The sequence below is a fragment of the Excalfactoria chinensis genome, chromosome 8, assembly GCF_039878825.1.
Source record: "Excalfactoria chinensis isolate bCotChi1 chromosome 8, bCotChi1.hap2, whole genome shotgun sequence".
In the NCBI taxonomy this organism is placed as follows: Eukaryota; Metazoa; Chordata; class Aves; order Galliformes; family Phasianidae; genus Excalfactoria; species Excalfactoria chinensis.
This window is the reverse complement of record NC_092832.1, coordinates 19,431,431-19,444,426: the sequence shown is the minus strand read 5'-3', so window position 1 is coordinate 19,444,426 and position 12,996 is coordinate 19,431,431. Positions and strand designations below refer to the sequence as shown.

General features: G+C 43.6%; 1 protein-coding gene across 1 annotated transcript in view; it reads left to right on the top strand.

The window, feature by feature from the left end:
• Window positions 1-12,996, top strand: part of EIF2B3 (eukaryotic translation initiation factor 2B subunit gamma) — a 90,902-nt gene that overhangs the window by 40,344 nt on the left and 37,562 nt on the right. The window contains exon 6 of the mRNA XM_072343018.1: window positions 4,399-4,488. Coding sequence (XP_072199119.1) covers window positions 4,399-4,488 — 90 coding nt within the window. The remainder of the gene's footprint in view (window positions 1-4,398; window positions 4,489-12,996) is intronic.

Below are 12,996 nucleotides of genomic sequence, written 5' to 3'. Positions count from 1 at the left end.
TGGCAGCATTTCACTGGTGGGCAACGCAGACCCGCCGTACAGTGGGGACATTCATTTGCTAAGTGCTTTGGGATCCTTTTGGCCAAAAGCACTGTGTAAAATTAAGGTCATAAGGTGTCTGGGATTTTTGAAGAGCCAGTGTAACAGTGGTCTTTTATTATTAGTGAGTTTACAGCCAAGAGCTGTCCCGTAAATGAGCAATGCGTTTTAGGGATTTTTTTTTCCCCCTTTAAAAGTAGGAATGCTCGAGACATGAAAGGTGGTCTGGCAGCTTTTGCTGTAGGACTTCTCTTAGCGTGGCTCTGTACACTGGTTTTGTATCAACAGGAGAGTACCACCTCCGTGCAGACAGACAGGGTCAGCCCGGTGTGTTGGAAGCGGATGGTGCACTTATTGCTAGAATACAGTGTGTGCTGTGGGAAGGGGAGGAAGGGAATACACTTTGGCTACGCGGACTGTGTGAGCTACTTGCGATTACTTAGAACATAAATGCATGGAATCCATCATTTTCACTCAGAGTGCTTTTAATTTACTTCTTTTTCTTTGAGGGATAGCAGGGAGATGAACTAATACTCCATAAGCCCATGGTGGATGTAATTCACATATCAGCTCGGAAGCCAGGTTAATAGTAGCTGTGATTGCCTTCTTATTGTGTCACCGCTCAGATTAGTGTTGGAGTACAGATAGCCCCAGGTCCTTGAGATTATTTAAAGGCCTTCATATTTTCCACCAACAGCTGTATGAAGTTAAAGGGAAGGAGGCCATGGGATTTCTCTTTCTCAGCTAGTTTATTTGTGAGGTGCTGAGGTTAATGTGGCAATATCCCATGCTTAGTAGAGAGGCTTTTTGGCTTTAAGCATTGTGTGCGCTCCCTTCAGATTTATGATTTTGACCCCAGCCTGGCATTATCACACTGTCAGTGGGAGTGCGGGGCTGCTTGGAACCTCCAGCTCTCGGTGGTAATCGCTCTTAATTAGTTTACAGTTGAAACAATTGTCCCTCTTTTTGCCTTTAAGAAGGGAAGGTTGCTCTATCGGTGCTTGACTTCCCCGAGGGAGGAAATCCCCGGAGAGGTTATCAGGGAGAAAAAAGCTCAGGGCTCCGCTTTCAAAGCAATGCCATGTATGAAGCATGCATCAATCCTGTTAGTACTGCTTATTATTTCACAATGGCGCGTGAGGAATGATGGGCACAGGCCTTTCTAAGGCCTCTTGCAGACCTTTATGTGCTCTCATCCCGAGTCGGGATTTTGTGGAATTAGGTGCTGATAAAAGCTAATTTTACACATTAAATTGCATTCTTTGAAATTGCTCTTTTAATTGCCGATCTTTTCCTCACTTCTCAACAGATCTCTGTGAGCTTCCTCATTGTCAGCTTTCTGCCAGGGAGCCCTCTGTGCCGCATCATTAGGGCTGAAATCTGCCATCACTTAACATAACACACAGGCTTACAACAGGAGCAGCCCCCTTGCTTGCATGGGAGCACAGACCATAATAGATGCTATAGTGGCAGCGCCAATGGGAGCTTTACCATGTATTTTAATGACTCGTGCTTGATTACATTTGCTAGATTGAACTGAAGTTCATGTAGTAATTGGTATGATTCTTAGAGGCTTCACATTTGACGTTCCTCGCTCATTAAAGAGCTCCAACAATGGCCGTCGTAACTTTCATCTCTACTGCGACCCTCTCAGATGTATATCCAGCCTTCGTCTTTTGATAAACTACCCAACCCTGCATGCATTAACACGTACCCATCTGCAGCCAGCCCCTCCCACTACCTTCTCCGTTGCTTTGATGGTATAATTAAAAGCGCTGTGCATTATCTCCTTCCGAGCGATAAGTGTAGGTGCGCCGGCTCTCAGCTCCCGCATTGTTTGTTATTCGATTCTCTCCGTATCAGCTGTTCTTGTGACTGGCTCATTTTTCATATGTTGTGAAGATTAGCTGATGGAGGGGGAGATCAGAGGCATGGGTCGGGAGCACGGCTTTCTGTATTAGTAACAAGATGCTCATTTGGAGTAGTGATGGAGTTTGCTGTTATCTATTAGATTATTTGACTCCTGTTCTTGTACCCGAGGATAAACTGGTTGAAGTGTTAGTCAGTGAAAATGGGTAGAGTCTTTAGTGGCTTGTTATGAGACAGTGCTCTTATCAGCCTGGATTAGCGTGGCTATTTTCTCCTCGAGTCTGGTTTACAGAAATCACGGTTTTGTTTATGCATATGCCCAAACTTGCCTGATTGACCTCCGGGACTGTGATTATAATATTAATCTATGGGGCTATTCTGTTGCACATCTCTTAGGTGGTCTGTGTTTCAGAGGATTTTCATTGTGGGACCTCCCCCTTGTTCAGCATGACATTCCATTATTGTTATATATTCTGCATTGAAAGCCAACTTAGAGTGGTGCTTCAGTACTTCTTGTGATCTGGCTGGATTTTCATCACTCAAGGTGCGATGAAGCTGCTGAAAGGACAGCACTGTGCTGCTCTGTCTGCTTAGACACATTTTATGCAGCTCTGTTGTAAAGTTGCTTAGCTACCTTGATATAGTACTTGCATGTAGTTACATATCCTCAGTGCATTGAGGTGTAGCTAAACAGTGTCATTCCAGTTTGCAAGTGGGGAGATTGGATGCGTGAAAGCTGCTCAGACACTGGCAGCAGAGCTGGCACTCACTGAGGAATTCCTGGCTTACGCTGTTCTGCTTGTAGCCTTGTTACCTTCTTCTGCCTTGTATTTAAAGGAAGCTTGAATAGAGAGAGAGAAAAATGGCATACTGGTGCTGTGTCATCTTCAAGTTAAGAATTCTTTTGTCCTGTTCTCTCTATAAATACATTTATTAACATATTCATTCTATAAATACAATAGAGCTTTGTTTTCTCAGGGAAGATGGAAAGATTCTTTATCCCATAAACCCAGAATGAGGAAACCATCCTCTGGATGCAGAGCAGTAACAAGTTTGTGAATTTGCAGATGCAGATCTCTTTAAACTCAGTAGACTCCCTTTCCTTGCATAAGGAACATTGCTATTTGGGCTGACTTCCACAGCAACATCTGGGCTACTGATAACATCAGTACTGGAGCACTGCTAGGTGAGCTCATGTTTTGTTAATGAAGTAACCTGCTGGAGGTGTATGTATCACTTAGTACCATATACTTACTCCCAAGTGCCGTACAACTCATACAGGAGCTTTTCCTTACAATGGGGTCTTACTGAATGTGTCGCCAGTTAATAGTACCCTTGGCTTGAATTGAATGACATGCTTGAGAAATGCCATCTGAATTATAAAATTTTAAGACCTTTGGTTGTTCAGTGTTAATCAAGATACGCTCTGAAAGAATGTCTTTCTAGAATGCTTTGGTATATTGGTATTAGTAAGCAATCAGTGTGCTAGTATTGGTTTATTTATACATGTACTAGCCTAAGTTGTGAGTGATCCCTCTTCTTGGCTAATTAGTAAAAATGATCTTGATTGCAAACATCTGACTGTAGTGTGTCCTGGAGTAAGAGAACAAAGTCGGCTGGAAGATACTGGTAGGATGTGTTCATTTAGACTCCATTACAGAATCTGGGCATCAAAGGAAGAAAAAATTGAAAATATATATCCTTTCAGGTATGGGTTGTGATTTCCTTCCTTGATAGCCCCAGAACCAGTTACAGACATCTTGAACCAGTTCAGAGTAGTTGGACTGTTGATGGCTTTGTTCTTAAAACAGTGGATCTGATAGACTTCTGAGTTACTGAGAGCTGTTAATGTGCCCCTGGTCTGAAAGGTAGGAATTCCCTGTTTGCCATTGTTTGGCTGATGATGAGAGGGAGTTTTCTTGATGTTTTCCATCTTATTGGACCGGAGACACAAATGCATAGTAATCAAGCTGTGGCAGTCATTTGTAATGTGTAGTGCTGGGAAGGTGGGCAGACCCCATCTCATTCCCCCGTTTGCCTCCAGGAAGAGCTGGAAAAAACACGGTAGTGTTGTGTTTGCTAGTGGAACATGCACAGCCTTGCATATTAAGGCAGGCACTTAGCCAGAAGCTTTGAATTATTGTACCCTGACATTACCCACTGTAACTTTTAGCACTCTGGGCCCATTACTTTGGCTTCCTGCCCAGTAATGTGCAATTTCCACTTACATAAGAAGATGTAGCAGGAGTAATGACTCCTTGGAGGAGGTGTTTTCTTTCGCAGCAAATCAGCCCAGGGCCAGCAGGTGTAAGTTTGCAGAGTCCGGTAATGGCAGCCTGCACTATTCTCCTGCCTGATTATCCAGCAGTGGAAAGAAAGAAGCAGATGTACCTTTGCAAACTTCTCACAATCCACTGACTTGATTGCAAAGCCAAACTCTTGCAAACAGCCATGCAAAACTCCATGATATTTCTTTTTTCCCTCCTCTAGGCACCCCAGGATGCACATCAGAACAGGGCTGATGGATGCCCATCTCTACTGTCTGAAGAAATATGTGGTAGACTTCCTTGTAGAAAACAGGTAAGAAACCAGACACAATGTAAAGTCACAGCAAGTGCTTACACTGACAGGTACTTCATACTGGAGCTTTTAAAGAGAAATTTGCTTCATTAAATTGGCTGTCATACAATGGAAAATAAGCTAATTAAAAACAAACAAACATCTTTAATGTTGTGAAAAACAATGCTAAGTGTTATGTCTCACTTTCTTGCTTAGGCTTTTCTTTTAATCTAGTAATGACAAAAATGAAAGCTAAAATTTTGGCTTCTTTCTGCATCCCTTGTTATCCTAATGTAGCTGTGTTTCTTGGCTGCTCACTTTGCCAGGGCTCCCCCATTGTTAGGGCTGTGAATACATTTCTGACCTTTGCTTTCCCCCACCACAGTCTGTTTTGGCCTTTGAAATCACCTTTCCTCTCCCCCCTCACATCCACCACCGCTGCAGGTGGGCTATCTCTGCAGCATCCTATGTTTTTAGCTTGTGATGTTCCTCTGTCAAAACTCTGAGACCACCCACGGAGAGCAAGAAAAACATCCATTTATGGAAGCGGAGAAGGATCTTAGCTATAATATTTCATGAAATGGACAAAAAAAAACCCTCTTGTTTATCTTTAAAAAAAAAACCAACAAAACAAACAAATGAACAACTCTCCTCACAGTAAGTAGTTGAGTTTTGGAATTGATGTCTTGCTCCTAGAATTTTTGCAGCTCTCTCATGTATGTTACATATATTGAATGCTCACTGAGTTCTCAAGAGTTTTTCTCCCTTTTAAGTAAGATGAAAGATAAAGGGGTTGAGTAAGCGTTGTGTTCGGAGTGCTTTTCTTAGTAGATAAACTGATGTGAGAAAACATTGTGGGTGGGTGAGTAAGGGGATTTGTGTTAGCCTTGACCATATACAAATCTGGTGATGCAGTTGTGTATGTGTTCAAAGGAGCTCTTTGAATAAGGTTCTGGGAGTGAGTTAAAATTAAGTGGAAAATCTGTGTTAACCCTCAGGGCAATTTCTTACCATGCATAAGAATAAAGCTTATCTGCTGCTGTGACTGGCACGTGGGAGCATTGTGCAAGTCATTTTGGATCTCATTTGTGTATGAGAATGTCTGAAAGGTGAGAAGGCTTCAGGAGAAGGCATTTTAAATCTGGAATAAGCCTTTTATTACCTATATTTTAAAAGAGTCAGTGACATCGTGGGCTCTGTGGATTCTGTGGAAGCACGAAGCAGTGTGTATTCATCTCCTTTGTCATAATGCAACGTGAAGACTTAATTTCTGGAAATCTCAGCCATGTCGTTTTGTTGGAATTAAGCATTGCTTGAATATGTGGAAACATTTCACACATTCAGGTTTTTTTTTGGTGTGTACTTAGTTCTGTTTTGAATTTAGATCGTTATGTCTGGGGAACAAGGACGGTCTTTGTCCGACATGTCACAGTGCATGACACAATGAGGCCTCTAAACATAAACAGTGGTCATTTCAGATTTCAAGGCTTTATGCTGTTTCCATTCAAGCTGGTCAAATCTTCGCTTCTATAAGCGGCGTGATTTTGCCTAACTTATATTAACCAAAGCCAGTGGAGTGAAATTCTGCTCAGCATTCGTCGAGTTACCTCCAGATCAAGTCTTCTGGGTTTTTGCAGGTTTGTCCAGGGCTATTTCTGTTCCAGAGATCATTCTGTCTTCACTGTTTTATGAAGCTGGCTTGATTTTAGTAAGATTGCATTACAAATACTGTCTAGCTGCTATGATGCATTCCTAAGGCCTGACTGCCACGTTTGCCTTACAAACAGCAGGTAGCTGCCTCATTCTCTTAATTACATATATGTTGCTTATCCTTTGAATTGAGAGGGAGAGAGTCAATTGCTAGTAATGTGTTTAACTGGCAGATCTGGAGAATGGGCCTTTTGCCATGATGAATAAGTTGGGCTTTCAGGCTTCTGGCACTGGTGGGCATTTGCAGCTTGTTTTTCTTTGCTAAGGAAGGGGAGGACAGTGCATACCCAAAGATCTTTCCTTGTTTGGCAGCAATATGCCAGGACTTTTGAAAGACCCTGCAGAATATTTTTCCCTCAAAAGTACTGACATGGACATAATTGTTTGGATTTAGGGAATCTTTGTAATACTTTGGGTTTTAGACTAGAGAAAATGTACAGTAAGCTTTCGCCTCTCTGCAATTTTACCCCGGGACTGGAGAAGCTCAGATGCCTTGTTTAAGTTGTGCGTGTTTAAAACTAACAGCAGGGATTGAAGTGAACAGTGAAGCTCTTGTGTGGTGCCAGGAAGTACTGACACAGTGTACTTCCTCAATATTACAATATTTACATTGTGTTAATATTTTAACAGCGGGGCTTGATGGCAGGCAGAACACCTTTTTTCATTGTTTGTAGCTTAGTAAAGCATTTGCTTTTTTTTCCTTCTAATTCAAATTGTATTTTGACATACGAGAGCAGAACAAATGCTGCCCAGCAGCAAAAATATCAGGTCCTACAACCGGTCATAGCTCACCATTCTGTAGAGGAAAGTTATGATTACTTCCAGGTCAAAGAATTGCATGAAAACTAATGTGGTTGTGTGTGTGGGATCTGTTGCTTCAAGTGGGATAAAAGCCCAGTGTACTCCCAGTTTAGCTGCGGAGATGTGGTTAAAATGGCAACTAGCTCTCCCACTGAGAATGTAGTTTGCATATAGCTGCACCTGTAAGAGTGAATTACATTCCTCTGCTTTGATTAGGTTAATATATGTGTTGTATGTAAAGTCAAAAATCACTAGCGACTATGATAGGAAAATAGGGGCTGGGGGGGGGAGGGAATGTGAACTGGATGAGATCTTGTTTTGCCCAAGTACATGAATCTGATGTTAGGATTTGGGACGACTCTGTAATATGACACCCATAGAAAAAGGCTCCATTTATTGTTCAGTTCCCAAATGGAGCTTTATACAGAGGTTTTATTATCAGCGCGGTCACTGTCTTTGTGTTGCTGGACAAACCCCTTAATGTGTCTGTGCACTTGTTTCATCTTCTGTGTGGGATTGTTTGGAGAATGATCAGTGTGTGTTTGGCAACACTGAGATTGTACCTTGGGGGATGCTTGGAGAGGTCAAAACACTGTTCAGGAGTTGGTAATTCAGTTCGTAGTCTTTTAATACATTTTTATGAGCTATTTTTAAGGGCCTGAATATCAGATTCTCTTGCCTGAAGTCTTATTGTGCTTTAGGAAACCAAACAAGTTGCTGAGTTCTAAAAGCAGAAATCTGTAGTGCCTTTGGATGAAAGTCAGAGGGAATGGGCTGTCTAGTAGAAACTCCTCAAATCTGCCTGACAAAAATGAAAGATACCACGGCCCTAATGGTGTTTAAACCCGGGAATTAAACTGCTTTTTCTTTCCTTGTCGAGGTGGAAGAAATGGAGTTGGGTAGTTGATATCTTTGTGTCCATTTATCTCTCAGCCAATAGTTTAACGTGCACCTTTGTGAAACTGAGTCTTCAGGCATTTTGCAGTCCTGCCCTGCCTTAATCTGCTGAAGTGAAACACAAGTGGTTCCACAATGACCTGGGGAGCAGCCGAAGAAATTACTGCCCCAGGCAGTCTGTCCTTCCTTGCAGCTGGAATTGCCTCCTTCCCCTCTCTCTGCACCACCAGGGTAAAGTGATGCTCCCTCATTCTCCTAGCTGTGTCTCAGTCTCTGCTCAGCTCAACTGCACCACTGCTTTGCACAGTTAAAAATCTGTTCTCCCTGTGCTCAGGCAAGAGCTTTTCTTTCCTAAACATTTCATTTTTCAGAATGAAGCTGGCCTTGGATGCTTTCATTTGGCCGTAGGTGCTGCGCCGCATGCAGCGGGGAAGGCAGACAAGTGCTGGCTGCCGGAGCTACCCTGCCAGCACAGGGCAGCGACAGCTGAAGGTGAACACCTGCACCGCATGATGAACTGCACAATATTGCTTTTCTTAAAAAGATCATTAGGCAGGCCCGGCCAGCAGGCAAGACAGCAGCAGAGGCTGTAGCTGGCTGGGGGCATGGCTCCACCCCACAGCTGGCGGGCCTCACACCCCTGGGGCCCTGGGGTGGCAGCCAGCACAGTAGCCAGTCCCCTTTTTGGCACTCTCCTGAGTGCTAGGTTGGAATCCTGCCTCATTGCTGCATTCAGGGCAGATGGAAGAAGAGAGTCCTTATTCCTTTTTTTCCTTGTGAACTTCATCTGTAGCGGAGGGCAGATTCTGGCTTTGTGAACCCAGAGCATTGCACAGACATGCACCGAGACTTCTTTACTATGTGCTGGCAGTCTGCTTGCTAACAATCTCAGCAGAGCTACTAGCATAGGAGATGTGATCAAAGTGAAGTTGTTTTGTTGTTTGCATTCTGTTTTTTTAGGTTATTTCTGCAGCCTGGTGAAATAATTTATCTGATTTGAGGGAGGGTAAAAATAACGCAACCCTTTGTTTTGAAAATTGGAGTTCTGAAGGTGAATTTCGGTTTCTATCTTGCCTGTATGTTCAGGAGTATGTATGCAGTACACGTTTATGATACACGTGTACATAAGTGATATTGTACCCAGTCAGTTGTTATCTGTATGTGCACATCTGTTACATGTGTTCAGCTCTCATCTTGCTCACAGCTGAAAGCCGTAGCCATGTGCAGCCTGCCATTTCCACCTCTTACTGAAGGATACCAGAAAATCGGAGGCCAGATTGTGGCTGCTTAAAACGAGGAAGTATGGGGTCATACTTCTTAAGTTACCTCTGCGAGTCATTGTTATTAAATGCTTACTTCACAAGTCAAGCTCTTGGCAGTTAGGAAGTGCCACAGCTGAGGATTCCTGTGCAGCATTGTGGTTCTGTATGTGCCATGCATTACAGTACAGTCTCCAGTTACATAGCTCTGTTCTTTCTTCTTTTCCTCTGTCACATTGCATCATTTGACACCTGAGATGTTCAGTGAAGGAGATACTGTTTAATATTATGTTTAATTTCTGTAGTTAAGATGAAGGCTACCAGCCTTTCTTTCTTCTCATTGTTTAAACTGTGTTCTGAGGATATGGTAAATGCTTTCCTTTCAGGTTTGTGATGTTCATCGCTGCTGCTAGGATGCTCTGTATGCATTTCATTAACTGTCTTTCCAGCACTTCTGTGAGAGAAGCCACTCTCTCCATACTGAAAAGGGAAAGCTAAGGCACGCATCAGTTGAAGTTTGAAGCCTCTGTATCTTCTTGAAATGCTGGAATAATCTTTTCTATCAATGATAGTTGTTGCAAGGTGATGCTGAGCAAATCAAAAGCACTTAACCAGTAGCGACCTGCAGAAGTTAGATTTGTGATCTGCATTCAGCAGCTTCTGTAGACTCCTCTGACAGAAGGGAATTTAAAGGGAAAAAAAGAGAAAGGTTTTCAGGCATCATTCATTTGCTTTAAATATTAGCAGTTCTCTCTCAGCTCTCTGTCTTGTATATTTAACACACATGTTCTAACAAATGAGGCAGGCATTCTTCTGCCTCATTACACAACCTTCACTTATCCCCAGGGCAAAGTCCATCTTTACATTGGGTGAAGAAGAAATGGAGACTGGGGAGAGAGGAGAAGTAGGTGAATACGTTTTTAAGGCTTGTGTCATAATGTGTACACACAAGGTCTTAATTAGGGTTGTATATGCAACATAGGTCTTGCTTTTCTTAATTTGTGCGCCCAAACTGTTACCCTGATGTTCATTTAAAATTGTTTAATGATGTGTGAGTGCATATATACATATATGTATAATACATGTATCGGTTCTAAGAATGTGATTCATATGCATGTTCAGCGAGGCCAATGTGACTCCTGCTAGTGGAGTAGCTGTTATCAGCACAGATTTATCACCTGTCAGGTCAGCCAGCAGAACGAGATGTGATGCTCTGAACTTATCCAGCTCAGCCTTTGTGACCTTGGCCTGGAGCGTGCTCTGTGATGCTGAGGAGCATTGCATAAAGCAGTCCAATTACCTTGTAGGAAGAGACTCTTAGAATGAGCATGCCCAGCGTAGAAGGACTAAGAAAATTTAGCTGCAAAGGAGGTCTTTTCCAAGTGAGTGCATACAGTGCTTTTTCAGACTGAGCTTGATGTAGTTTGGGCACTTTTTATGATTACAGATGTAACACCCTGACAAAAAAAGATGACTCTGTGCCAAATTGCAAGCATGAAAGTGCAAGAGTTTTTCAGCAGAGTAGCTGAAATATTTTTAGCATGGACAAAACAAAGTATTTTTCCATAATTTAGTTCTTGGAAATAGCGGAGACATTTTTGATGAAGCTATCCAACAAAAATCAGCTTGAGGCAAGCACCTGGCATGGGTAATTTCAGCCAAAACAGTTAAATTTTGGCAAAGTTTATAAACAGATGAGAACAGAAACTTCCAATAGGAAATGATAGGCAATTCATCTATAGGCACCCAGGTTGTACCACCTCCAAAAGCTATTGGTCTTGTGTTTTGTTGTTTTTCTTCTAAAAGCAGATGCCGGTTTTTTGTTTGCTCAGATGTTACAGCTTCTCTATCGTGCACATGGGTGGCAACTGAGTTTTCTAATGTAAGGAGATTGTGAGTGCAGAAAATCCTGCTTTGAGTGCAGAGTCACTTGGGAACTGGGCAGCTCTGTTTGTGGCCAGGAGGAATGATGTATGTAGCTGGAAGGGCAAGAATGATAAACAGTGGCCCTGCAGTCACTTTGAAAGCTCCAAGTAAGCATTCACAGTGCCTGGTCCTGACCATGCTGAGTGCAGATGTTGGGCCCCTGGGACTCCTGCCTTATGGGGTGCTGGAGCTAAGGGAGTGAGGCAGCTCTGTGCTGCGGAATGGCAGAAGTGCTGCCTGCCAGGATGTGCTGGTAGAGAAGCTCTTTTCTGAACATCACGAATTTGCAGTAAACTTTATAGCCCAAGTCAGCATGACTTGTTTGCAGAGTTGAATGCTGTTTTTCTGAACTGCTGAAATACAGAAAAACAGATCACGTGAGATCATTTTGCTCTGTCTTTCCAAGCCGCTTCAGCTGTGATCCCAGAGCAAGCTGCTCCCCTCTGCCCTGTCCTGAAAGCTTTGACTGGAGGGGGAGAGGAAGGTTTGTTGTCTGTGCTCGGTGTTTTGACATCTGTGGCTGTGAGAAGAGCAGAAGTGGAGTCACAGAATGGTTTGGGTTGGAAGGGACCTTAAAGCTCATCCAGTTCCAATCCACTAGTCATTTGCTGCCCACCAGACCAGGCTGCCTAGAATCCTATCCAACCTGGCCTTGAACACCTCCAGGGATGGGGCACCCACAGCTCTCAGGGCAGCCTGTGCCAGAACCTCACCACCATCTGAGTAAAGAATTTCCTCCTGCCACCTAAACTGAATCTGCCCTCTTTCAGCTTAAAACAGTTCCTCCTTGTCCTATCGCTATCAGACCGTGTAAAAGGTCGGTCTCTATCTGGTTTATAAGCTCCCTTTAAATACTGAAAGGCTGCACTGAGTTCTCTCAGTGAGTTCTCTTCTCTGAACGGAACAAGCCCATCTACCTCAACTTTTATTCATAGGAGGGGTGCTCTAGTCCTCTGTGCACCTTTGTGGCCTCTCTGGACCCAATCCAACAGCTCTGCATCGCTGTGCTGGGGACCCCAGTCCTGGACACGGTGCTCCAGATGGGACCTCACAGGGGCAGAGCAGAGGGGGACAGTCCCCTCCTGCTCCCTGCTGCCACCCCTGTTGATACAGCCCAGGGTATAACAGGCCTTTCAGGATGCAGGAACACATTCCTGGCTCATGTCCTGCTTCCTGTCCATCAGGACCCCCAAGTTCTCCTCAGGGCTTCTCTCAAGGAGTTCTTCTCCCAGTCCATACTCACATCTGGGATTGCCCGGAGTGAGGCGTTTGGTTCATGTGGGCCCGCTTCTCAAGCCTATTTGGGTCCCTTTGGATGACAGCCCTTCTCCCTAATTAATAGGGGTGGTGTGAGGAAAGCAGAGATCTCTGAATGCTGGAGGTGTGAGTGACTTGTTCTGAAGCTCCTGCTTCTATGGCTGCATGCTATGCTGTACACAAAGGCTCCTGCAGGTTTATGTTAAGGTGCTGCCCAGACTAAACCAGTACATTTTTTCTTTTCCCTCTCGAAATGCCTTTTTATCATTCAGGCTGTCACCTGTGTTTCCTGGCAAGGGCTGCTGGCTGGGGGAGGTCTGGCAGAGCTGAACACCCAGCTTGGTGGTCTTTGTGTGGCTGCCTGAAAGATGGCTTAAAACAGAACCTGCTCTGTGAATACCTGCGAGTTAACATGTGTCAGCCGTGTGGCTGGAAGGTTTCTCCTTTGCTGAAAAGGGAGATTTTTATAATGAATACTTTCCTTGTGATTAAAATGGGTAAATAAACAAATAGCTCCTACAGGAAGTGTACTGTATAATGACAGGGCAAATAGATTGTAGCTCTCCAAACAAGGAAAGGAAGAGGGGGAAAAAAAAAAAAACAACACAAAAAGGAAAAAAAAAGAAAACCCACAAAAAAAACCCGAGGTCCTCCTTAGTGCATTTAATCTATTAGAATG